Source organism: Danio rerio, chromosome 9, assembly GCF_049306965.1.
Source record: "Danio rerio strain Tuebingen ecotype United States chromosome 9, GRCz12tu, whole genome shotgun sequence".
Lineage (NCBI taxonomy): Eukaryota > Metazoa > Chordata > Actinopteri > Cypriniformes > Danionidae > Danio > Danio rerio.
In genome coordinates, this window is record NC_133184.1 from 43,464,409 (window position 1) to 43,488,553 (window position 24,145).

Here is a 24,145-nt window from a genome sequence, read left to right on the forward strand (position 1 = left end):
GTAAAATGTTTCTTATATACATATTTAAGAAACATTTAAAAAATTTTGGGGCAGTAAACATGTCAGGTTAATTAATTGAAATGAATTAATGAATTCTACGGTCTTCATTTATTTCAAAAACAGATTTTATTTTTTTTTCCAATTTAAAACGGAGACTGTCTTAAAAACTTGACTTTTCCAAACTGTGGTATACCTTGAAAACAGTAATCGTCCCATGCCTAGTATTCATTTGTATAAGTTCACTCAAGCTGTCATTAATTCCAACATTATAATGTCCTGAAGTTGTACCAACCACTTGTAGATGTCCAAATTATGTGGAGGCAGCCAATGTTGGGCTACTATTTTTTTTGCAAAAGTTAAGCTAGCCAATCAAACAGATTTTTGTAGCTTGATGAGAATCAGCGTAGAATCATCGCTCAGTAATAGAATGGAAATATTTTAGATACGATAACACAGACCTAATTCCAACGTTTTTGTACTTTTCCACATTCCCATATGAAAAAATATGGCCGGTACATTTATCACAGAGAGGACTAAAGGAGGCATTGAAATGATGTCTTTTGAGTCGGGTCCAGTAGGTTCTATGACAAAAGTTATAGTCAATGAGTTGGTGATTGGGATTTTTAGATGAAGTAAAAATGGTCTGCCATACTCTTTCCTAGTCTGTGATATACTCACTTCTTGTAAAGCTAAAAAGTAAAAAAATTGTTAAATAAATTATTGCTCACATCTTTTTTTTAAGGTACAATTCTCACTTTTAAGAAACCGTTAGCTACAGTATAACTTCATTTATTAATTTTCCTTCGGCTTATTCTCTGATTTATCAGTTGAATGAATCATCAACTATTCTAGCATACTGGGTTTTACGCAGCTAATTCCCTTCCAGCCACAACCTCTATGTATGCGCAATTTATTTTATTCAATTAACCTATAGCGCATGTCTTTAGACTGTGGGGCAAAGTGGAACACCCGGAGGAAACCCACACCAACATTGGGAGAACATGCAAACTCCACACAGAAATGCCAACTGGCCCAAACCGGGATTGAAACCAGTGACCTTCTTGCTGTGAGGCGACAGTGCTAACCCTTAGCTATAACTTTAGCTCAATAAACTCCCATTTTGCTGCTTTTTAATAATTATTAAGGTAATCGTTGGGTTTAGGTATTGAGTAGAATTAGATATATAGAATAAAATTATGAAGCAAATGTACCTTGTACATTTTAATGAACAGCCAATATCTCAATAACAGGCAGGTAATAAGGCACTAGTTAATAGTAAAAATTAGGTCCTATATTAAAGTCTTACCAAAAGAATTTATCACATGCAGATAAAAAGAAAAAGTATGTATTGATTTTACATAAGCATCCTGTCTACAGTTGCAATTTAGAATTATTAGACCCTGTTAATTTCCCCCCCCAATTTCTAAACATAATAGTTTTAATAACTTGTCTTCCAATAACTTTGATTTATTTTGTCTTTGCCGTGATGACAGCAAATAATACTTGACTAGATATTTGTCAAGACATTTCTATACAGCTTAAAGTGACTTTTTAAGGCTTAAACAGGTTAATTAGGTTAACTAGGCAGGTTAAGGTAGTTAGGCAAGTTCTTGTATAATGATGGTTTGTTCTGTAGATTATCAAAAAATATATATCTTAAAGAGGCTAATCATTTTGACCTTAAAATGGTTTTTAAAAAAATAAAAACTGCTTTTATTCTAGCCGAAATAAAACAGATAAGACTTTTTATATTCATTCTGATGTGGACACTAAAATGGGATTTCACATCTTTAACTTAACATCTTTGTTGATGCTTGACACTTTGCTTCCATTTCAGTCTAACTGTGTCTTTCACTTTCCTGTGGTTTTGTTATTTTCTAGTATGCTGATCCCGTCTCGGATCTGCTGGACAAATGGGGAGCTTTCCGAAGCCGTCTTTTCCGGGAATCCTGTGTGTTCCATCGCGGAAATTATGTGAAGGACCTAAGCCGTCTAGGCAGGGATCTCAACAAAGTCATCATTGTGGACAACTCGCCAGCCTCCTACATATTCCACCCAGACAATGCTGTACGTTACTGCCTTTCTTTGTTCTGTGGCACTAATGCGCTTATTACTGCTAAAAGAGTTTTACTAAACCTCATGAGAATGTATTTATCAGAGCATATGTCATATTGTAAAATTGAAAAAGAAAAAAAAAAAAGATATGGGTGGCAAACTCGGTTACTGGAGGGGCGCAGCTCTGCACAGTTTAATTCCAAACCTAATTAAACACACATGATCAAACTGATTGAGTGCTTTAGGCTTGTTTGCTACCTACAGGTGTGTTGAAGCAGGGCTGGAACTAAACTCTGCAGGGCTGCGGCCCTTTACGAGTTTGACACCCTTTCTATAAGAGTTAATTCTATACTTTTAAGTCAGCAGAGAAATCAACACAATCTCACTGCAATTGAAACCTTTTGATTTACTGTAATTTTTGTATGATTTAATTAGTACATTTTAGTGCAATGGTTGCCAAACTGGGATGCATGCATCCATATGGGTGCGCAATCTGACTACCAGGTGTGCACGAGAGAATGTTTGTAATGGCAGAAAATTTTATCTTTTATTATTTCTATGCATTTATCTTGGGTAAACTTCACATGTCATATTTTTGAGAGAAAAGAAATTCACAGAGAGCGAGAAAAATAAACCCATTACGAACTGTAATTTACAACCTATGCCTGATACTGTAAAAATTGTCAACTTCATAATAGCTTGTCCATTAATTTCACCGGTTTTATTATATTTTATTTCAATCATGTATACAGAAAAAAAATGTGTATTTAGTTATTATAGTTAAAAATGTGGAGTTTAATCGGAGAAAAGGGTGCTTGACAGGTGTCAAATAATAGAAAGCAGTGCACACTGCAAAACGTTTGGGAACCACTGTTTTAGTGTGAATTGCCCACCCCCCAATGACAGTTGGGTTGTTAATGTTTCATTTTCATACAAATGAAATTTAATGAGTTTGTACAAAAACTTTTTCACCAATATGTAAAATAGTTACATTTTCTCATAAGAATAGGCTGGAGAAACTGTTACTACTTTAAAAATAGATAAAGTTTTTTGCTGAACTTTGTGCTGAATTGGTCATACAAGACTCATTCTTATTTATTGAACATTTAAGTTGAAGCATTTAAGTAGAAAGTTCATATTTAAAGAGCCCCTCTTACGGGTTTTTGAAAATCCCCTTCCATGCAGTGTAACACAGCACTAAGTGAAGGAAAACATTCAGCCGAGGTTTAAATCTAGAAGTGTTTAAAAATATTTATTTTTCTTAAATAAATGATCAGATTCAGACAGTCATTCAAACGATTTGTTGTTTGTCTGGATCTTTTGCCTGTTCGTATTGACATTGACATGAAACGATACCAAATATGAAGTGCCGGTTCCGGTAAAACGTGAACGTGTCTTTCCTTTCAAACACTAGCAGAGTGCAGGTGTGTGTGGGACTGATTGTGACTGAAGATAAGAGAACATGAGTAAATGTTCTGGTGGATAATGCAATAATCTACCCTGCAACGGGGGATTCGTCGTCCCTTTGTTAAAGCAAGGATCAAAAAAGACTATTGATGTATGGAACTTTGTCAGAGCTTGTTTCTTTCTCCATTTCACAAGTGTAAGTGAGTGTGATTAAAATGGTTGCCTCCTTGTTTTATTTAGCTTTCAAAATATGTATTTAATTGTGTTTTGTTACTTGTAATTGCTCCACACAGCTCGTACTTTATCTGTTAACTCTTTATATTCACATATTGTGTATTGACCTTATTCTTCAATGTGGAAGTGAGCTTGTTTTTGCAATTGTTTTCTGATTCAGTTGCCTATTGGAGAAATTGACTAGAAATAAATGGTCAAAAAACAGTCAATTTTCTCGTTTAACATACAAGGCAGAATAAAATAATAAGAAAATATAAATTTTCAACATCAAGCTGCGTAACAAGCTGGTTTTAACATTTAAAAATGAATGGAAGTAAATTAGATTGGAATTCTCAAGCCAAAAAGATTCAAATGGCTGCACCCGCTCATATGCAAAGAATAAGGTGAATAAAGCCACATTGAAAACACGATTTTTAACCTTGCATGCATATCAGCATGTTGTTGGAGACCCCCAAAACCCAAATATGACCATTTATAATGCAAAATAGGGGCTCTTTAAATGATGAAATGACATTTTTTATTCAGAAAATATATAAAAATTTAATTTTTCATGGTTTAGCCTGAAGTAATACTCACATTTTTATCATACATTAAGATGAAAGGTTTTAAATGGTTGTTGTTGTTATCATCATCATTATTATTAGTATTATGATTATTATTATTATTGTTATTATTATTATTATTAGTCATTATTATTATTATTATTATTATTATTATGGGTGTATTTTGACTATTTTAAAACCAAAGCTGTTAAATTATTGCAAATGTTTTTTTTTTTTTGTTTTTTTTTATTGAAACTTTGGTAACTCTTTAAAATAATGATGTATTATTTAATGTATTTACTAACATGAATAAGCAATTAATAATACATTTCTTACAATATTTATGTATCTTCATTCATTTTAGTTTGTGGAAATAAAATTGTTCATGATAATATTAATGTATTTGGATAAATATTTTAATAATGCATCAGTAAATGTTGAACTATGATTATTATTAAATGCTGTACAAGTATTGTTCATTGTCACTTCATGTTAATAAATTCTTTAATTAGCAATATATTCACTTTATATCCCAGTATTTCTGAACACAAACTCTTCTTCTGTCGCGTTTAGGTACCTGTAGCCTCCTGGTTTGACGACATGTCTGACACAGAGCTGCTGGATCTCATCCCGTTTTTCGAGAGACTGAGTAAAGTGGATAACGTCTACACTGTGCTCAAGCAGCAGAGGACTACTAGTTAGCATGACACTAAAAGCAGCTGTCACTTTGGGGCCAGGGAGGCTGCGGGGCCCGGAGCGCCACACTGCTTCCCCCTAACAGGACCAGCCACTAGCTCAGTCCTCATCACCTACCCACAATTCCATTCACATGATTGTTTGATAGAAAGAGAGAGAGAGTAAAGACAGAACTGTGAAGGACTGCTTTATCCATTACATGCATAAAACAGTGAATCAAGAAGCTGATTGTTTTGACACTCGATTGGGTGAACTTTTTAGGAAAGCTGCCGAAAAGTTTTCACAAAGGAAATCGTATTTTGTTTAAAGAAAACGCAGCAGCCAAGCACATTTCCCCCCGATTTTTGTATTAATGCAGGAAATGCAAACTTATATATTACTGTAATGTGTAAAAAAAAACATGATAATATATTAAAATTGTATTGTATTTATACATTATGGTTGTATTTGTTGTACTGCCTTTAATTTATTTGTTAAAAAGTACTGTATCAAAGTAATGAAAACTGCCATTGTGAATAATGATGGATAAAAGCTATGTCCTGAAGCATTAATGTAATAATATGGGGGAAATTTGTTTAATTGTCTTGAAAATTATTATATAAGTATGCTGTTTTCTTTAGACAATTTATTATTTCTATTTGATTCAGATGTGAAAATGTGGCTCATGAGATTTCACCCAAAGATGTGTGACTCCTTTGCCAAACTCTTCATTTTCATGGTCAAGGGAAGCCCTGTTAAATGAAACCAGTTTATTGTCCTGTTTGGTTGGTGATTAGAGAATGTTTCTTCAAGAAATTACTTTCTACTCTTGGGCTCATATCTTGAGTTAAACCACTCATTCCCTGTGTTTAATAAGTTTACCTCAAGATTAACCCATGAATGGCAATCATATTGAACCATATGCTGTTGTTCTTATTTTTTAATCTAGACAACGTTATTGGGCTCTGAAACAAGCATTCATTTTCCCTTTAATTTTCCTTCTCCGTTTAAGTTTCTAAACCAGATATTGGAAAAAGTCTTGATGCAATCAGCCAGCACTTGAAATTCCAAGTTTTGCAAAGCAACAGATGCAAGAAAGGGAAATCGGCCTGTGTCGCGTGGTCTGTTTTCACCCCGAAGGTTAAAGCTAATGCACCTTTTGTATCATATACAGTATGCTTTATTTTGTCTAATGCGAGGTCCTTCATTGTGGCCTTAAATTACTGTAGCAAAAAAAGTAAGACAAATATCAAAGCGGTCTTCTTTACAAAATCAGTTTGTTCGATACTGTATTGTTTTAAATTCATAACAGTATGCCATTTGTGTGTTTATATTAATCAAAGCAGGTAAAGAATACTGGAATCAAAGCTTGATTTGTCAGTGGAAACAGATATTCGTAATGCCTTAACTCTCCATTAGATCACTAAGCTGTCAGATGGTTGGTTGAGAAAGTGATTTGGTCATTGGCTTTAAGCATGCTGTACCGTGGACTGGAGAGCCCCTGTTATTGACGTGCCTTCTTGGTAATTGTGCCATTTTAATATGGATGGTTTTCCTCGTGGGGATTGAACATCTGCTCAGCTCTGAGTCTGGGCTGATTGTTTTTGCAAGTGCCAATGTTGATGTTTTGAGCAAAAAATGGTGATTCATGTGTCCAGGAGAGAGTGGAATGACGATGTTATGGTTTTTAATACTGGTGTTTTGTCCATTTTTCAGTGTTTGACTTTTTAAATAGACTCTGTGATGGCGAAACACTCGCTGTCCTTCTATATTTGTCATATTAATGAAAATAGTGCTGTGCCATGGAGAAAAAAAAAATGATTTTGTTATTCATAAAAGCTTAAATGACAACTTGGGTATTGAATGTTTCATTTCTAAAAAGTATAATCTATTATTTTTTGTGGTTTAAATTCACAATTTGTTTTATTCTGGATTATACACTCACTGGCCACTTTATTAGGTACACCTTACTAGCAACGGGTTACACCACTTTTGCTTTCAGAACTGCCTTAATCCCTTGTGGCACTGATTCAACATCATACTGGAAATATTCATCAGAGATTTTGGTCCATATTGATAGGATAGCATCGTGCAGTTGTTGCCAAGAAAATATCCTTCACACTATTACACCATCACCAGCAGCCCGAACCGTTGATATAAGGCAGAATGGATCCATGCTTTCATGTTGTTGACGGCAAATTCTGACCCTAACATCTGAATGTCGCAACAGAAATCGAGAATCAGACCCACGTTTTTTCCAATCTTCTATTTTCCAATTTTGGTGAGTCTTTGTGAATTGTAGCCTTAGTTTCCTGTTCTTAGCTGACAGGAGTGACACTCTGTGTGGTCTTCTGCTGCTGTAGCACATCCACCTTAAGGTTCGACGTGTTGTATGTTCAAAGTAACTTAAATCACCTTTCTTTCCAATTCTGATGCTCAGTTTGAACTGCAGCAGATCATCTTGACCATGACTTTATGCCTAAATTGATTCAGTTGCTGCCATGTGATTGGCTGATTAAAAATTTGCATTAACGAGCAGTTGGAAAGCGGTACCTAACAAAGTGGCCGGTAAATGTATTTTGGAATTAGATGTCTGGTAACAAGGATATCCTTTGAGCATAAATTAGTATATTTTTTGTAGTCTTTATTATTATTATAATTGTCACTATACATTTCAGACAGACACACACACACACACACACACACACACACACACAAACACACACAATACATCTTTGCTGAAAAAATTTTGAATGGTTTTCAGTGTTTGTATTTTGTTTTGCATTAAATTTAATGAGCTTTTAAGGCCCTCTGTAAGTGTCTGCAGGTAATTTGTTGCCTTTTATTGGTGGCATGTTAAAAAAACACTAAAATCTCATGGAAGATGTCCTAAAACATGCTTCAAACCTTTAAAAAAACATTTGTAATTGTGACAATTTAATAGTTTGTAACGTTTTCATACTATAGTGAAAACCCTTATAGGTTGAAAAACTAAGCAGGGTTGAATCTAAGAGGAAAACAAAAATACATTAAATTCAGTGAAGTACAGTTGGGCATTTACCTGGTACATGGGTACGTCGAGTCTTCTAACATTTGAAACTGATGATGCAGAGATGTTACTGAATCGCATGTCTGACTTAGTACATTCTCCAAGCTCTGACTATTCATCAATCACGTTAGGACTTCTCACACTGCTCTGCTTATGCAACAGGTCCAGAGCCAGGGTTTTTCACAGCTTGTATAATAGTCCTGGTAGTGCTTGTTTAAAATAATTTTACTTCTTTTTAGTATTCTCACAAATTCACGAGTGAGACAACAAATGCTATTTATTGCTTGAATAAGATTGCTAGTTTGGTACGAACCAAAAACATAATGTGGTTTGGCCTCAAGGCTTGTCAGCTTTGATTTTTTTTTTATCCGTCTTAAGTAGTTAGCTTCCTTTTGGTTTATTTTAATGTGCATTTAAGCCATTTTTATCATTATATTTTATCTATCATCATTAAGTGTCATTTATCTGAGGCAAATGAAAAAAAATAATTGCCTTATAGGAATAGTTCATCTAAAATCGAAAATTTACTCACACTCAAGTGATTAAGTTAAACAAAAAAGAAGATATTTTGAAGAATGTTGGAAACCAGTCCACAGAAAACAAATATAGTGTAGGCCAATAGTTATCTAGTTATCTTCTTTTGTGTTGAGATGAAGAATGGAAGTCAAACAGGTTAAAAACAAGTGGACGATGAGTTAATGAAGACAACATTTTCAGTTTTAGGTGAATTTTCACTTTAGGAAAAATGTTCTAATCTTAAAAGTATTGAAGCAAAATGTCTCCCCCTAGCGTCGCATATAAAAAGTATTTTTACAATAACATAAGCTAAGCAAAATAATATTTAACCAAACGTTAACAGATTTAAACAGTCAGAGTGAATGAGAAAGAGCACTTAAAAATCGTTCTTGCTAAATACAGTTTTTTATTAGGACGTAATTAAATGTTTTTATTCTGTTTGAATATTTTTTATTCATTTTTAAATAGCCTATATCCATTCACAAACCCTAAAACTCTTACTCTAGAGTAGAATGCATAGCTGTCGATCACTTCAGTCTAAAACTACAAGTATTTAGAGAAACATAGCAATGTTAATACAAAATACAAAAAAATATATTATATATATATTTTAAAATAAAAAAATAATAAAATATATTTTTTAAAATGTGTATATATATATATATATATATATATATATGTACACACATATATTTGTAGGGTATTAGTAGGCCCACACAGAATCTGCGTGCGCACAAATCTGCTGATTTTTAGCCAATGAGTCTGTTTTTACACGTGTAAATGTGTGTAAATTTATGCTTATACAGTATTTTAATTAATTTCACAAATGTTATTGTGATATAATAATAGTAATTTTTAAATTTTCATACGGCTTATGTACAATAGTTTGTAAAGTTAAATGTTCTGTCCTTTTGTAGATAAATTATAGTGGAGACTTGCTTTGTATACCAAGTAAGTGAATTTTGCATTGTAAACACTAAATAAAAGTTAAAAATGTATTATTATTTATTCATAATTTAGCTTTAAAGTTAAGATACTCTTAAAATCATTCTGCATAAATACGCAGATTTTTTACTAAATTCTCTGCAGAAATAGCAAAAAATATCAGCAGATTCTGTCCTGGCCCTAGGTATTTATTAATATAGTCAACATAATCATTAAAGTAGTGCCATATCTTATAGAATGGTTTACGCAATCCTCTTAAAGAGAATTTAATCTTTTCAAGGTATAAAGAAAAGAGATCATCTCTCTGTGGTCCATTAAATAAAGGAGGGTGGAAGGGGGTCTTTCCATTTGAGCAGAATTGTTCTGTGCACTAATAAATAAATGATTTTTTTAAAATACTTTTTTTCTTCAAACTGCTTTGTTTACTGTGAAATGTAGTGGTTTGTGACAAAAGTATTACGTTTTTCACTCAGACAACAATAAAAAGACGACACAAGACAGAAAATCACATCAGCCAAGGGAAGAATGGTGGTTAAGTCTAAAGAAACCTTAAAATACTGTATATATTTATCACAGATCACCTTTTTAACGTTACCTGAAAAATGGCTGAGAAAACACTGGTGTTTACACAAAAGTTAAAAGTCAAACAGCTTTGACAGCACGAGGATTAGTAAATAATGACCAAATCAGTAACTATTGTGCAACTATTGTATAATGTACTATTGCAATGTTCACTTTGAGAAGGATATTTTTTTCCAGGCTATTAACAAACAACACACTTCAAATATGTTTTCAAATTTTATTGAAAGGTATTGATAAACATGGGAACATTCATTTAGATACTTTAGTAAAAGGCAAGAATTGTGAAATGCTTTCTGAATACAACAGAAGCAAACTCAAAAGCATTTCCATACTGTATTTGTAAATGTTTTCCTACTTAGTAAAATGGATTCATGAACTCGTTGTATTTGTTACATAGCCTACTCTAAAGTTTCTTTCCGTCCCAAACCCTCTTTTGATCATCTTTGGCCCTGCATATTTTTATTACATGCCTTAACCTCACTTTTATCTAATAGTTAAAAAAAACACAAAATGATATCTATACAATGATATACAGTAGTACACAAATTGCAAAATAAGATAGCAAATACATTTTTCTAAAAATGCAAGAAATGTAAGTGATTCCACAAGTTTGTTCATTTCTAAAGCCCAATGTACTTGATCAAAGATTTAGAAAACATGAGAATTTAAAGGGCACCTATTTTACCCTTTTTTCAAGATTTAAGATAAGTCTTTAGTGTCCGAATGTGTGTTAAGTTTCAGCTCAAATCTCTCCCTCAGCTGCGTCAGATAAACAGCACAGTGACAGACATGAAGGAAGCAGATCTCTCATAACATTTGTGAGAAAAATTACAGTAAAAACTTTCCCAATGATTATTTGATGTATTTGTTGTGGAGATAATTCAAGCATTTCTGCAACAATGAGTTACACACAATGTTACAAAGTTCACGTATACAGACACACATTCAAACAGCTTGTTTAAAGGGGGGGGGGGGGGGGTATTGCAGCTGTCAATCAATTCAATGTGTGGGTAAAATGCACTCCTACGTCATGAGTCGACCTCAAAATGGAAGGGATCCTATTTTAACATCAGGAAATTTCCAAAAAGAGACTTATTGTGTTTATATCACCCCAATATGACTGTGGACGCACTATACCTACACACAGTTCTGTCCAAACAGCTTACAAAAGATGATTTTCATCATAGGTGCCCTTTAAATAATTTAATACATGTGTGGTCAACCACTTAGAATGGCATATAATATGCACAAATTATATATTTGGATTTTCAATTCTTCTTAGGCTTACTTTCAGACTTATTAAAAGAAACGTGAACGTTATCATTTAATTTGGTATTTTTGCATTTTAAAAGCAAGTTGAGTATTATGCACTAAGTGCATGTGTTGTTTCTCAGTTGTTTCCTGCAAAAAAGAAGAGAAAAACAAGGATCAATAAGTCAGCAGTCGCTTCATAAATTTTTTACCCTCAATTGGATACTACTGTAAATCACATGTCCCCATGCTATTAGTATCAAGTGTGTATCAAGTTCTTATTAAAACAAGTCCAGACTCCATGCCTAAGAATAGGCATCAGAGACATCTCATATTCAGAGTAAAGGTGATGATACACAGTATATATGTGTAGTATATTAATGGTGTACAGTTGAAGTCAAAGAATTATTAGCCCCCTGTATATTTTCCCCCCAATTTTCTGTTTACAGAGATATTTTTTTAACACATTTCTAAACAATAGTTTTAGTAACTAATTTCTAATAACTGATTTCTTTTATCTTTGCCATGATGACTACATAATATTTTACCAAATATTTTTAGGATACTAGTTGTCATCTTAAAGTGTAATTTAAAGGCTTAACTATAGGCAAGTTAGGGTAATTAAGCAAATCATTGTTTAACTATGGTTTGTTCTGTAGACAATCGGAAAAAAAATATTGCTTGAGAGGGCTGATAATAATATTGACCTAAAATGGTTTTTAAAAAAAATAAAACTGCTTTCATTCCAGCCGGGATAAAACAAATAAGACTTTCTCCAGAAGAAAAAATATTATAGATAATACTGTGAAACAACCATTGCTCTGTTTAACATACTTTGGAAAATATTTGAATAATAAAAAAAAAAAAAACTTCAACTGTAGATAACCTATTATATGACTTACTTCTGACAAGTAGCTGTGCAGTGCTTTTGGTTCTCCCTGTGATAAAGCACACGGTGCCGCTCATTTCTTCAGATGTTTGTTTAAGAGTGAGCCTATGAACAGTTCCCATTTTCTCCAGCACTACATTAGGACTAGGATTCAGCGTCTCCCCATTGAGGGTCCACGTAGGTGCCTTGGCCACAGGCAAAGAGATCTCACATTCAAAGCATGCATCCGCAGGAGCTGTTACATTCACATCCTGCAGTTCCCGCACCATCAGGATCGACTGAGCTGAGAAAGAGCCAAAATACACATTGGTTAAATGATCACACATATGCAAAAGCAATTGTTTTTAGTTACCACAGTCCAGTGTAGTCTTGACCAGTCTTTTCCCAGTGTAATTGCACAGTCAATGACTTTAATATACTTAAATGTGGTTCTGTAACAATACTTTTTTTTTTTCTGGACGACCTAAAAGTAAAGGTTCTTACCGGCATTTATGGCTTTAACATCCATGAATGTTTTTATGTCACAAAATATTGTTTAGAGTGGAAAAGGTGGCTTTGATTATGAAAATGTTCTTTCACTATGAAAATAATAGTTTTTTTGAAGAGCTTTTTACTAAAAGGTATTTGTGGAATTGTTTAAGTTTCTTTTATCGCACTGTGAAAAACCCTTTTTGCAAGGCACCTTTATTTTAGAGCAGGGGTGCCCAAACTTTTTCTTATGAAGGACCAAAAACCAAAGTTGGTTAAAGGTGGTGAGTGAAGTTAAATAAACCAAAGTATTACATTAAAGTTGCCGTGAAAATGTCCTGATTTATTGATATTTAAAAATAAATGTAAAAAAAAAACTTTAATCATGTTAAAAATTATATATTTTAACATTTTATTTTCATTCATTCATTCATTTTCTTGTCGGCTTAGCCCCTTTATTAATCCGAGGTCGCCACAGTGGAATGAACCACCAACTTATCCAGCAAGTTTTTACGCAGCAGATGCCCTTCCAGCCACAACCCATCTCTGGGAACAATCCACACACACACATGCACATACACTCAAACACTACGGACAATTTAGCCTACCCAATTCACCTGTACCGCATGTCTTTGGACTGTGGGGGAAACCGGAGCACCCGGAGTAAAACTACGCGAACGCAGGGAGAACATGCAAACTCCACACAGAAACGCCAACGGAGCCGAGGCTTGAACCAGCGACCTTCTTGCTTTGACGCAACAGCACTACCTACTGCGCCACTGCTTCGCCCCAACATTTTATAATGTACTATAAATTTAAAATCAAATAATCCTTTATAACAGAATAGTGTTTGATGCTGAATACATTGAATAAACTTGATTTGCTCATTGAGGATCCTTACAATTTTTAAAAGCCGGGTTATGCTCAACATTTAATTGAAACATTTCATTTAATTAGCTTTTTTTGTATCTCAACAATCCAACAAACCAACAAACAAAAGGTTTTGTTGTATGTAATGAAAAGCTCTGTAAAAGTCATTTTCCCTACCCTTCCCATCATTCTCTCTCTCTTCTCAGATGGGATGGCGGGCCAAATCAAAGCTTAACATGGGCCAATTTTGGCTCGCGGGCACTAGTTTGGGCATCTCTGTTTTAGAGAGTGTCAAATTTTGGCAATTTTTTTTCCCCATTGCTTCTTGATAAACAAAACGGTTGTATTTAAATATATTATTAATGCTTTAATCTTAATGTCTGTGATATAAATTAGAAGCTTGTACAGTCATTTTGTTTTCAGTATGAACTATTCAGATTTAAAACTTTTTTATTATTTTATTAAAAGCACATTTCTATGTACTATACTTCAGTGTAATCAAAATAAAATATTTCTTGATAGTGTTATAAAATATATTTCTGTAAACATTTTGTATGTTCCTTTTTCCTAGATTTGAAAAAGAATAGTTCAATTTGGCCAATTAATAATAATTTAACTTTTTTGGTACTCATGTATAGTTGAAGTCAGATTTATTATTATCTTTTATTTATTATTTATGTTTAACAGAGCAAGAAAATTTTACAGTACAGTATGTCTGAAAATATTTTTATTATCAGTCTTATTTGTTCTATTTCAGCTAGAATAAAAGCAGTTTTTAATAAAAAAAAAAAATTAAGGTCAAAATGATTAGCTCCCTATTTTTTTCGATAGTCTACAAAACAAACCATCGTTATACAATAACTTGTCTAATTACCCTAACTTGGCTAGTTTATCTAATTTACCTAGGGGAAAAAAAAAATAAGCAGGGGGACTAATAATTCAGGGGGCTAATAATTCTGACTTCAACTGTATGTGACCAGCAATCGTAGCCTACAGTTCTACTTGTTAAACATCGCCATCTGCTGGTGTTCGTTGTAATAACTGCAACTGACTTTCTTCCTTTTAGCTGACAAGAGGCTGAGGTAAGTTGAACCGTCGTGGCGGTCTAAAGATGTACTTACCTAAAGTTGATTGAAATGCACAAATTGCTTAAGTAATTTTGGTATGAACATGTTAAGAAGCGTGTGTCATATATTTGGCGTCGAATAAACGCCAAGAGAATGACTGAGTTATTGGTAGATGATTGATTTGTTTTCTAAGAAACGGAAGCTATTAGGTTAGTGACCTGTAGGATAACGTTACATTTCTAATTTACGAGAACAGTCCCCTTAAACTGTAAATCAAAATAAATAGTTTAGCCAATATGCTTTAATTGATTTTTGGCGTCATATAGAAAATATTTTAGGCCTATTATTAAAATTATAGTATTAATAGCCTATAAAAACTGGTTTGTACGTTAGCCAAAACAGATTCCGTTTACTACAGTTTGATAATCTTCTTGAAAGTATTGCACATTCTAAGAAAGTAGTCTGCTTCCACATAACAAAAACTGAATAGACTTGGCATTATGTAGTATTACATTTTAGAAAAATATGCATGTCATTGTATTTCAAAGAACAAATGAAGAGTTCAGATGCAAAAATTTCTAAATTCCGTCTGAAATTTTATCCTAAAATTTTCATTTTTATCAGGCTCCTGTGTGTAGGTTCACTAAAATAATTTTTATGGCAAAGAAAAAGTTCTTTCCATGGTCTCTTAAGTGAAATAAGTGAAAACGTAAACAAAGGAGGCTAAGAAAAAAAACATTCATTTTCGATGGAAATTTCAGATGCCGCTTAGAGGTTTTTGCATCTGAACTCTTCAAATATCTGTCTGTCTGTCATCTGACATGACAAAAATGTGTTTGGGAAAGTAGTGATTACAACTATAGGGATTCTATTGGTGACCTAGATGTGAGAAGCACACTAATGACTGAAGCTTGAGACTGTTCTCTTTATCATTCGTGTTAGCACTCTTTCTCAAACGTTGGCTCAAATTCCACCAAGAGCAGGGCGAGTAGAGCCCATAATGTTACATAATGTTATTCTTGTATAATTGGTTTCAGAGAACTGAAATAGTCTCACCTTCAACAGTTAGTCTTGCTGAAGATGTGTAGTTTCCTACTTGAACACTATAGGTGCCCTCATCCTCCAGCAGCACCTGCTGGATCACAAGTTTTCGATAGCATCCTTCACTGCATATCTCAAAGTGCTCCGAGGGCAGGATGACGTTAGGTCCCTTATACCAGCGAATGCTGCAGCGGGGATTGGTCAGTGTGCAGTCCATTATGGCACGGGTTTTCTCCAGAACAGTTTTATCCTGAAGTGGTTTCACAATGTTTGCTGGTAATGCTGTGGGAATTAAAAGTTTTAAGCATTGTGATATTGCTTTGAAACTCATTTTTATAATATATCCAGTTTATTATATTTTAATATTTTATTATATAGTCGTGGCTACAGTTGTAGAACCATAGAGATGGAAATTGTAGACATTATATTACATTACTTATTTGAAGAATTTTTTGGGAGGCTTTTGGGCATAGCTGCTTTCCCATTTGTTGGGGTGTAGTAAATACCAGAGATCTGCTGCACAAAACAAGTTGAACAAACTCCAGGTTTTAGTGTAGGGGTGTCCAAACTTGTTTCTGGGGAGCTGGTTTCCTGCATAGTTAGGTCCAACTTCCTTTAACACACCTGTCTGGAAGTTTCTAGTATACCTAGAAAGAGATTGATTTGCTGGTTCAGGCATGTTTAATTGGGGTCAGAACTAAAATATGCAGGACACCGGTCCTCCAGGACTGAGTTTGGACACCCCTGTTCTAGAGTAAGTTTTGGGTTGACAAAACCAAACAAATCCAACATGATTTAACAATGCTTGATTTAAACATTTTCTGTTAACTCAGAGTTTAATCTAGAATTTGTGATTAACTCTGTACCACATGAAGTCGAAACAGCTGAAGCAAACAGCCAGATACACAAAACACGAGAGAGCCAGTTTGATTCAACTATCGCTAGAGATTTGCTCTGGTTAAGGTTCAGAGATATCACTATCAGAAACATAGTAAGTATAAGGACATATACAAGGGATAAATAAATGCAGCAAAAGTTTGATAAGGCATTTTAAAGACAATATTCTAATGTCAATGCAAATCAGTTAACTAATTTTAATTAATATAAATTCACAAAGAGCTTAAAAGAGTCATTTTAAAGCTTTATTAAAACAAATGTATATAGATATTTAAACTTAAAGATATCATATTGACACATTTAAACTATTTTAATATATACTGTTAGTATAGTTCATATAATGTATATTATTATTAGCAACAACAATTATTAGATTTTGATAAAAAATGCTTTTAGTGTAAAAGGCTTTTATTTGGAGCAAAAAGAGACAAGGGAGTGGAACTGGAAGTGGCTTTGTTCCATCAAAGTACAAACATAAATACTTGCATATAAATATGTCACTTTACTCACAAAATTAAACTTCAGAGCAGGATAGTTTTTCTTTAGTTACAATGTCGACAAAACCTGATGAAACCCAACCTTTTATTTTGGGTCTAAAAACTTGAGATTTCTCAAAATAAACTTACCTGGGTAAAAACAAAACTGGTTTATGCAATAGGCCTCTGATGTCTGGTTAACCAAGTTTTTAAACTGTTTTGAAATGTTATACCATTTAGTCATCAAATGTCAAGCTTTGTAGTGTGTTCTCAACTTGAAATAAATACAGACCTTCCACCTCAAGGTAAGCTGTAGACTCCACATTCTTGGCTACAAACTTGATCTCTCCTGAATCTTCTTCTTTAACATTGCATATAAGGAGGAAGTGCTTATTCGCTGTGTAACAAAACAAAAAAACAAACAAACATGGCACAGACAAGTCATGATCAGATATTCATTTAAATATTCACTGAGGTTTCCATTATGAAAGAGAGCAAAGTTTAGCAACAGAATAACCTTCCTGACGAATCTTAATTGTGCTGGTCGGTTTTATCTTTTCTCCATTCTTAAACCATTCTCCAGGCACATCGTCTAGGGACACTTCACACATGAACACTGCATTCTGGTCCTCTTGAATATCCAGATCCTCCAAGCTTTGCAGTATCTCAAGCTCTCTCTCTGTTAAACAAACAAACAAACAAAAAGGCTAGACAAGATAAGGTTTGACCATTTTTTTAATTAGTCCTACAAACTTGTCCAACAAACTTATTTTAATATTCATTCATTCATTCATTTTCCTTTAATTAGCCCTTTTAATCGTCAGGGGTTGCCACAACGGAATGAAACGCCAATTATTCCAGCATATGTTTTACACAGAAGGTGCCCTTCCATACACTCATTTTTACACAATAGTTTATTCAATCCACCTATAGCCCATGTCTTTGGACTGTAGCGGAAACCGGAGCATCCAGAGGAAACGCATGCCAGAACAGGGAGAACATGCAAACTTCACGCAGAAATGTCAACTGGCCCAGCCAGGGCCTCGAACCAGCGACATTCTTGCTGTGAGGCAGCAGTGCTAACCCGTGAGCCACCGTGTCCAACCCTTAGTTTAATATTTATAATATTTAATATATATTTTTTGAGTTCATATTATTTTGGCATCTTACACAGACAAAAATATTAATACTGATCATTTAAGATGTAAAATTTGGTGGCACTATAAACGCTTTTCTGCGTCTCAAAATCCAAATGCTAGGTCTTAAAAAGTCTTAAATTTACTGAAATATTGTGTTGTTGAGTCTTAAATCTTTTTTAAACAGTTCTTAGTTTTCGTTAATTTCATGTAAAGCTATACAACATGGCCAACTCCCATACAATCACCAGCAATCCATCTTAATAAAACTTTAAACTATTTATTGAAAAAGGCAATTTTTAAGTATAATAATGGTTTAATTATTTTCCCTACAATAACATTTGTTTAAAAGTTCTCCATGTTTTTACTGCTAAGGTGACCGGCCTGGACAGATTGTTGTGCATAGATTTAGTTTATTATAGTTTTTAAATCTTTTAAAACATTTTTTTATTATTTTTATTTAAAGAAAGTTTATGATGGAAAAAAATATGGATACAAGTAGAGCTTGCTTGTTTTTACACAATATTTAAAATATTTTGCTAAGAAATAAAATCTAAAATATATATTTTTTATTATTAATGTATAATTAAATGTATTAAAGTATATTTTTTTTGGATAGGGCAAATAAAACTCTTTTCCATCTATTTCAATCTGGCCTTTTGAAAAATTCCTTAGCGTTTAGCCCTTTATGAGTCTAAACTTTCACTCATAACGGCCTTAAAAATGTCTTAAAGTCTTAAATTTCACTAAATGAAACCTGCAGAAACACTGGGAAAAAAAACAACTAGAATCTAGAAAAACTGCAAATGTAGAATTTGCTTATATTTGAAATTTGTCCTTGACTAGGCATGGGCTGGTATAAAATACTGATGGTATGATAACCTTGGATAAAAATATTGTTTCACAGTTTGGCTGTAGTGTGATTACTGCTCTAAAATATATTCTTTTTAAATGTCTGGGTACATTTTTAAATGTTTTTTTTTTCCCTTTTAAACACAATATATTTTATTTTGAGAAACATTTAAAATATATAGCAGTAAACATGTCAGGATAAATAATTCAAATCAATCATTTACTTCTGCTGTCTTCGTTTGTTTCAAAAACACAAATTTCTTTACAATTTAAAACAGCATATTTAGGTATCTTTTCTGCTGGAGATACTGTTGACCTACAAAACAAAAAATAAACGATTAGGAAATCTTACTTATACCTTAGGAATGGTATAGTAGAACATTTTGGTGATTTTAAAACCTTTATTTTTTTCCAAACCACAGTATACCTTGAAAACGATTATTTTCCCATGCCTATCCTTGACTACATTTAAACCATTTAAATATTGTATTATATTAAAAAACATGTGATTTATTCATAATAACAATACATGTGTGACCCATATTGTTAAGTATACTCTAATATATAATTTAATCTGTTAAAACATTGCAAATGATATTGCTTCCTATTTTTAGAATTGTCTGTTAAACCAATAGATGGCAGTGTTGTTCTTGGATTTAATCATTTTAGCAGGGGATTCAAATTGTTTTATAAAGTAACTGTTTAAATAAAGTATTTCATTAAAAAGTACCAAATGTAATGTATGCAGATAAATGTAGTTATAACAGACATTTAATCTTTTACCATAGATATCCACCGAACATGATGTTGTGGCATCCCCAGCATCACACACATATAATCCAGAGTCTCCCAGCTCACACTTCAGTATTTGTAGGAAGCACTTTCTTCCCATTGAGTAAATGCGATGGTTTTTGCCTGGTTTAAGCTGAACTCCATTCTGAAAGTAAAGACATCTCTTTTATTTTTTTATTTTTATTTTTATTTTTTTAAATCATCCAATTTAAATAATAATTAGGAATTGGTTTGTGACTTTTATATGAATGTAAAATTGTATGAATTCAATACAATGTAACTAGGGTGCAGGAATATAATATTACCTTTGTCCATTTTATGTCTATGTTGTGGCGTGATAACTCGCATTCAAGGGTTACCCCAGATCCCTCTGGTTGTCTGATATCATCAAGCTTTTTCAGGATTGAAACTGGGATTTCTGAGAAAAAAAGAAGTCTTGTCAGTCTATGCAAAAACAGCTTTTAACAGGTTAAATATCCGTGATGTAAAGTAACAAATTACAAATACTCAAGTTACTGTAACTAAGTAGTTTTTCACAGGACTTGTAATTTGCTAAGTAGTAAAATGTATAATAAAAAATGTAAAAAATTTTACTTTCCCTTGAGTACATTTTTAGTGCTTTATCAGTACTTTTTCTCCACTACTTTCTTTCAACCTTCAGACCCTGAGACTGTTTAGATGCATGTCACTGATGAGAAGATGAGAAGATGACAGATGTTTACTGTATGATGGCCGAAATGGCCTTAAACACCCAGCAGGCACGGGATGTCAACATGATGTCAAGATGACATTGTACCCCAACATCATGGGGACCTTGCATATTGTTTGTAAACGAAAACCGGGTTGACGTCAGAGCTCAACTTCAAGCCGGCGTCAATGTCCAACGATCTACCTAAAATCAACCAAATATCAACATCTAATGATGTTACAGCTTAACGTTGTGTGGACGTTACTACTATCACGTCTATCAGATGCCGGATTTGCCATGCCTTATTAAAAAATGTCAGTATTGACATCAATATGATGTTGGTTTAAGATGTTGTCTCTGTTGGATTTTGGCTTTCTTTTCAAAAACAAATAAATATTAACGTCATTAGACGTCGTTATTAAAATAACGTCCTTAGACGCTGGCTAGACCTTGAATTTTGGTCACCTGATCACGACCTAAATCTAACCTAATATTAAAGTCTTATGACATTGTGTGCCTGCTGGGCAGTCACCAAATGCACTATAGAATGATACGATTACACACATTCACAAATCCCTTTGAATTTTTTTTCTTTGTTAAGTTTTTCCCAAATCATGTTTAACAGAGCAAGAAAATTTTCACTGTATGTCTGATAATATATTTTTTTAAAGAAAGTCCTGTTTTATTTTGGTTAGAATATAAGCAGTTATTATTTTTTTAAACACCATTTTAAGGTCAAAATTATTAGCCTATTACAGGTATATATTTTTCAATAGTCTCCAGAACAAACCATCTTTATACAATAGATTGCCTAATTACCCTAACCTGCCTAGTTAACCTAAATTACCTAGTTAAGCCTTTAAATGTTGCTTTAAGCTGTATAGAAGTGTCTTGAAATTATCTAGTCAAATATTATTTACTGTCATCATGGCAAAGATTAAAGAAAACAGTTATTAGAAATGAGTTATTAAATTAATATGTTTATACATGTGTTAAAAAACACTCTACGTTAAACAGGAATTGGGGTAAAATAAACAGGGGGAGTAATAATTCAGGGGGGCTAATAATACTGACTTTAACTGTATGCATCAGCTTTTCACATAATACTCACTACTCTTTGAGTACTTTTGAAAGGGCTACTTTTTACTTATACTTTGACTAATATTTACAACATATACTTTTACTCTACTTGCAATACATTTTTACGTAATGGTACTTTTACTTAAGTATGATTTTTTAGTACTCTTTCCACCACTGTTAGATATACACTTATGGTTGAGTAAAGAAAAGCTGAATTGTCAAATTGACTACATTTGAAAGAAAAACAACCATTTTGATCACAATGGAGTATATGCGTAAGGACATTTAATTTTCAGTAAGCCATCCCTAGCACATCCGGTGACCTGTCCAACTTAATTGGAGGAATTGCTGAAAAAAAAAAGTCTAACAGCTGCCGTGAGTTGTATCTTTCTGCAACAGAACTTGAATAACAAAAAAAGGTTTTATTGAGATTTATTGTTGGTCATTGGTTGGATGTCAGCCCGACTGAGCTTTACTTGGGCAAAGAAAAATGAAGACCTGTTTAAAATGATTTAAGACCTACTGTACAACACAATATTTCAGTGAATTTAAGACTTTTTAAAGTGTAAAATTTCGTTGTGAGACTTTTTCCCAGGGATGGGTTTTGGCTAAAAGGGCATCCGCTGGTTAAAAAAATAAGCTGGATAAGTTAGGGGTTCATTCCGCTGTGGCGACCCCGGATTAATAAAGGGACTAAGCCGAAAAGAAAATGAATTTAAGACATTTTAAGACCTGATTTAAATCTGGTTTCTTTAAAAATCTTAACTGCCTGATTGATACACAATATAAAGTGGGTCTCAGACCAGACAAGATGCATTGAATTAAATTCCATTGTTCCACTCCATGTTTTTTTTTTATTGTAATTTATTTTATCACAGTATTTTTAATGACATTGTGGAACAGTTCATTTTGTTTTACGCTTTAACAACTAAATGAATGCTTAAGTTTATTAAAATGATCATATTTTAATTAAATTATAATATCGATGCTGTAAAAGGAACCTTATGGGATTGAAAACAGCCACATTAACCATTCACCAAAAGTTTATCAGTGGCTGAAAAACACTTGCTGTGCAATTAGTGCACTGAAAGGCAGTGACCTTCAAAACAAGTCCTTACTTTTTAAAAATAATTTACCTCTGCTTGCCCTCATTTGACTTTTATGATCATGAATCAAACTGCGTACATGCCAATCTGTTTGGTACAACAGGAGATTATTGTTTAACCATACCCCAGCTTTGTGCCTAGAGGACTTTTGTTGAGTCCTTTGTTGTAGTGGCATTTACATGTTATTGTCATCCTCTGTGACTCCAAAGGATAAGCCCTATTGAGTGACTTGGCATAGAATAGATTACCTTACACCAGCACCTTATGCTTGTGAATGTTTAAAATGCTTCGGTAGCTGGAGTCTGATCATGTGATCCCTATCTTTTTATATGTGTAACCTGATACATGGTAAGAGCAGTAGCAAAGCTGTCTGTCCATGCCATTGTACTGTCATCAGCATCTGAAGTTTAACCAGTTTGAAGACTTACATCATTGCTCTGGACCCTCTTACCTCTCGTGAACAGATTCCACCCCTTATAAGTTAAGTGTTGCCAAGGGAATTAAGAAACAAAAGATATATGAATGCAGGCAATCTGGTATGGCATAATGACACAAAAATGTATTTGCCTGACCTTTAATTGTTAATGTATATACCAGGGGTTTTGAAAGTCTTTCAGGTAATTTAAAGTATTTTTTTGAGTTGTGGCAAAAATCTGTGCATTTTAGGCTAGTTGGAAAACGTTCTGTCTATGACTTATTGATCAAGTTCTGCTTACACTGCGATTTCAGTCGCAATTTGGTCATGAGAGACAATTTTAGCAAATCCCAAAAGATTACTGGAATCTTATAGGCTAAAACCTGTGGTCTTTGATCATTGGTTTAAGATGTTCACTGACAGTTGATTAATAGCTGTTGCGAACATATTTTCTCTTCAATTAAGATTTGTCAGAGGATTTCCAATACTTTCCTGCACTTTAACTTCAGCTACGGCGAGCATGATCAGTAATAAAGTTAGGAAAGGTTTAAGCAATTACAAGAGTGTTCATAGTGAGCAGTTTACATTGATCTTGTGACATAAAAGCCAACTTTACTCAGTTGAATGCTCAAGTGCTGTTCCTCATAAGCGATTGAATATATAGTTAAAAACTACTCTAGTGTGCCATCTGCTGTTTAAAAGCTTAGAATCAATCCAAGAGAGAATAAAAAGGCATTTAGAAAATCTCAGAATTGATACTAAATCAATTTCTCAAAAACAAACCGTTGTGTATTTACATGACTGAACTAAAACCACATAACTTTTTATAGGTTTTGTTCATATGTTTACAGCTAAAGAAGGTAACACTTTATTTTGATGGTCCGTTTGAATATTAGTAAACTGTCTGCTTAATATCTGCTGATATGCTTCTTCAACAGACATTTAACTGACTATAAGAAACTTTGCAAGAACGTCAACCCTAACCCCAACCTAACAGTCTACTTATAATCTAATGAGAATTAGTTGGCATGTACATGCAGTGTAACATAAATTCAACAAATGGTTACCATCAAAATATAGTGTGACCCTAAAGAATTTCGGTGGCCTCAAAA

At 33.4% G+C, this 24,145-nt stretch overlaps 2 protein-coding genes across 52 annotated transcripts in view; one reads left to right on the top strand and one right to left on the bottom strand.

Moving 5' to 3' along the window:
* ctdsp1 (CTD (carboxy-terminal domain, RNA polymerase II, polypeptide A) small phosphatase 1) overlaps positions 1 to 6,764 on the top strand; it is a 51,271-nt gene extending 44,507 nt beyond the window's left edge. For both annotated transcript variants that reach the window (XM_021479012.3, XM_009304902.5), the window contains exons 6-7: positions 1,882 to 2,067; positions 4,812 to 6,764. In XM_021479012.3, the coding sequence (XP_021334687.1) occupies positions 1,882 to 2,067; positions 4,812 to 4,940 (315 nt within the window). In that variant the 3' untranslated portion in view covers positions 4,941 to 6,764. The remainder of the gene's footprint in view (positions 1 to 1,881; positions 2,068 to 4,811) is intronic.
* Positions 6,765 to 10,208: 3,444 nt separating this feature from the next.
* The window catches only part of obsl1b (obscurin like cytoskeletal adaptor 1b), a 39,584-nt gene continuing 25,647 nt past the window's right edge, over positions 10,209 to 24,145 (bottom strand). For all 50 annotated transcript variants that reach the window (XM_073913062.1, XM_073913061.1, XM_073913060.1 and 47 more), the window contains 7 exons: positions 20,050 to 20,162; positions 19,736 to 19,889; positions 17,482 to 17,643; positions 17,257 to 17,361; positions 15,607 to 15,873; positions 12,159 to 12,428; positions 10,209 to 11,406 (listed from right to left, as the gene is read on the bottom strand). In XM_073913062.1, the coding sequence (XP_073769163.1) occupies positions 11,396 to 11,406; positions 12,159 to 12,428; positions 15,607 to 15,873; positions 17,257 to 17,361; positions 17,482 to 17,643; positions 19,736 to 19,889; positions 20,050 to 20,162 (1,082 nt within the window). In that variant the 3' untranslated portion in view covers positions 10,209 to 11,395. The remainder of the gene's footprint in view (positions 11,407 to 12,158; positions 12,429 to 15,606; positions 15,874 to 17,256; positions 17,362 to 17,481; positions 17,644 to 19,735; positions 19,890 to 20,049; positions 20,163 to 24,145) is intronic.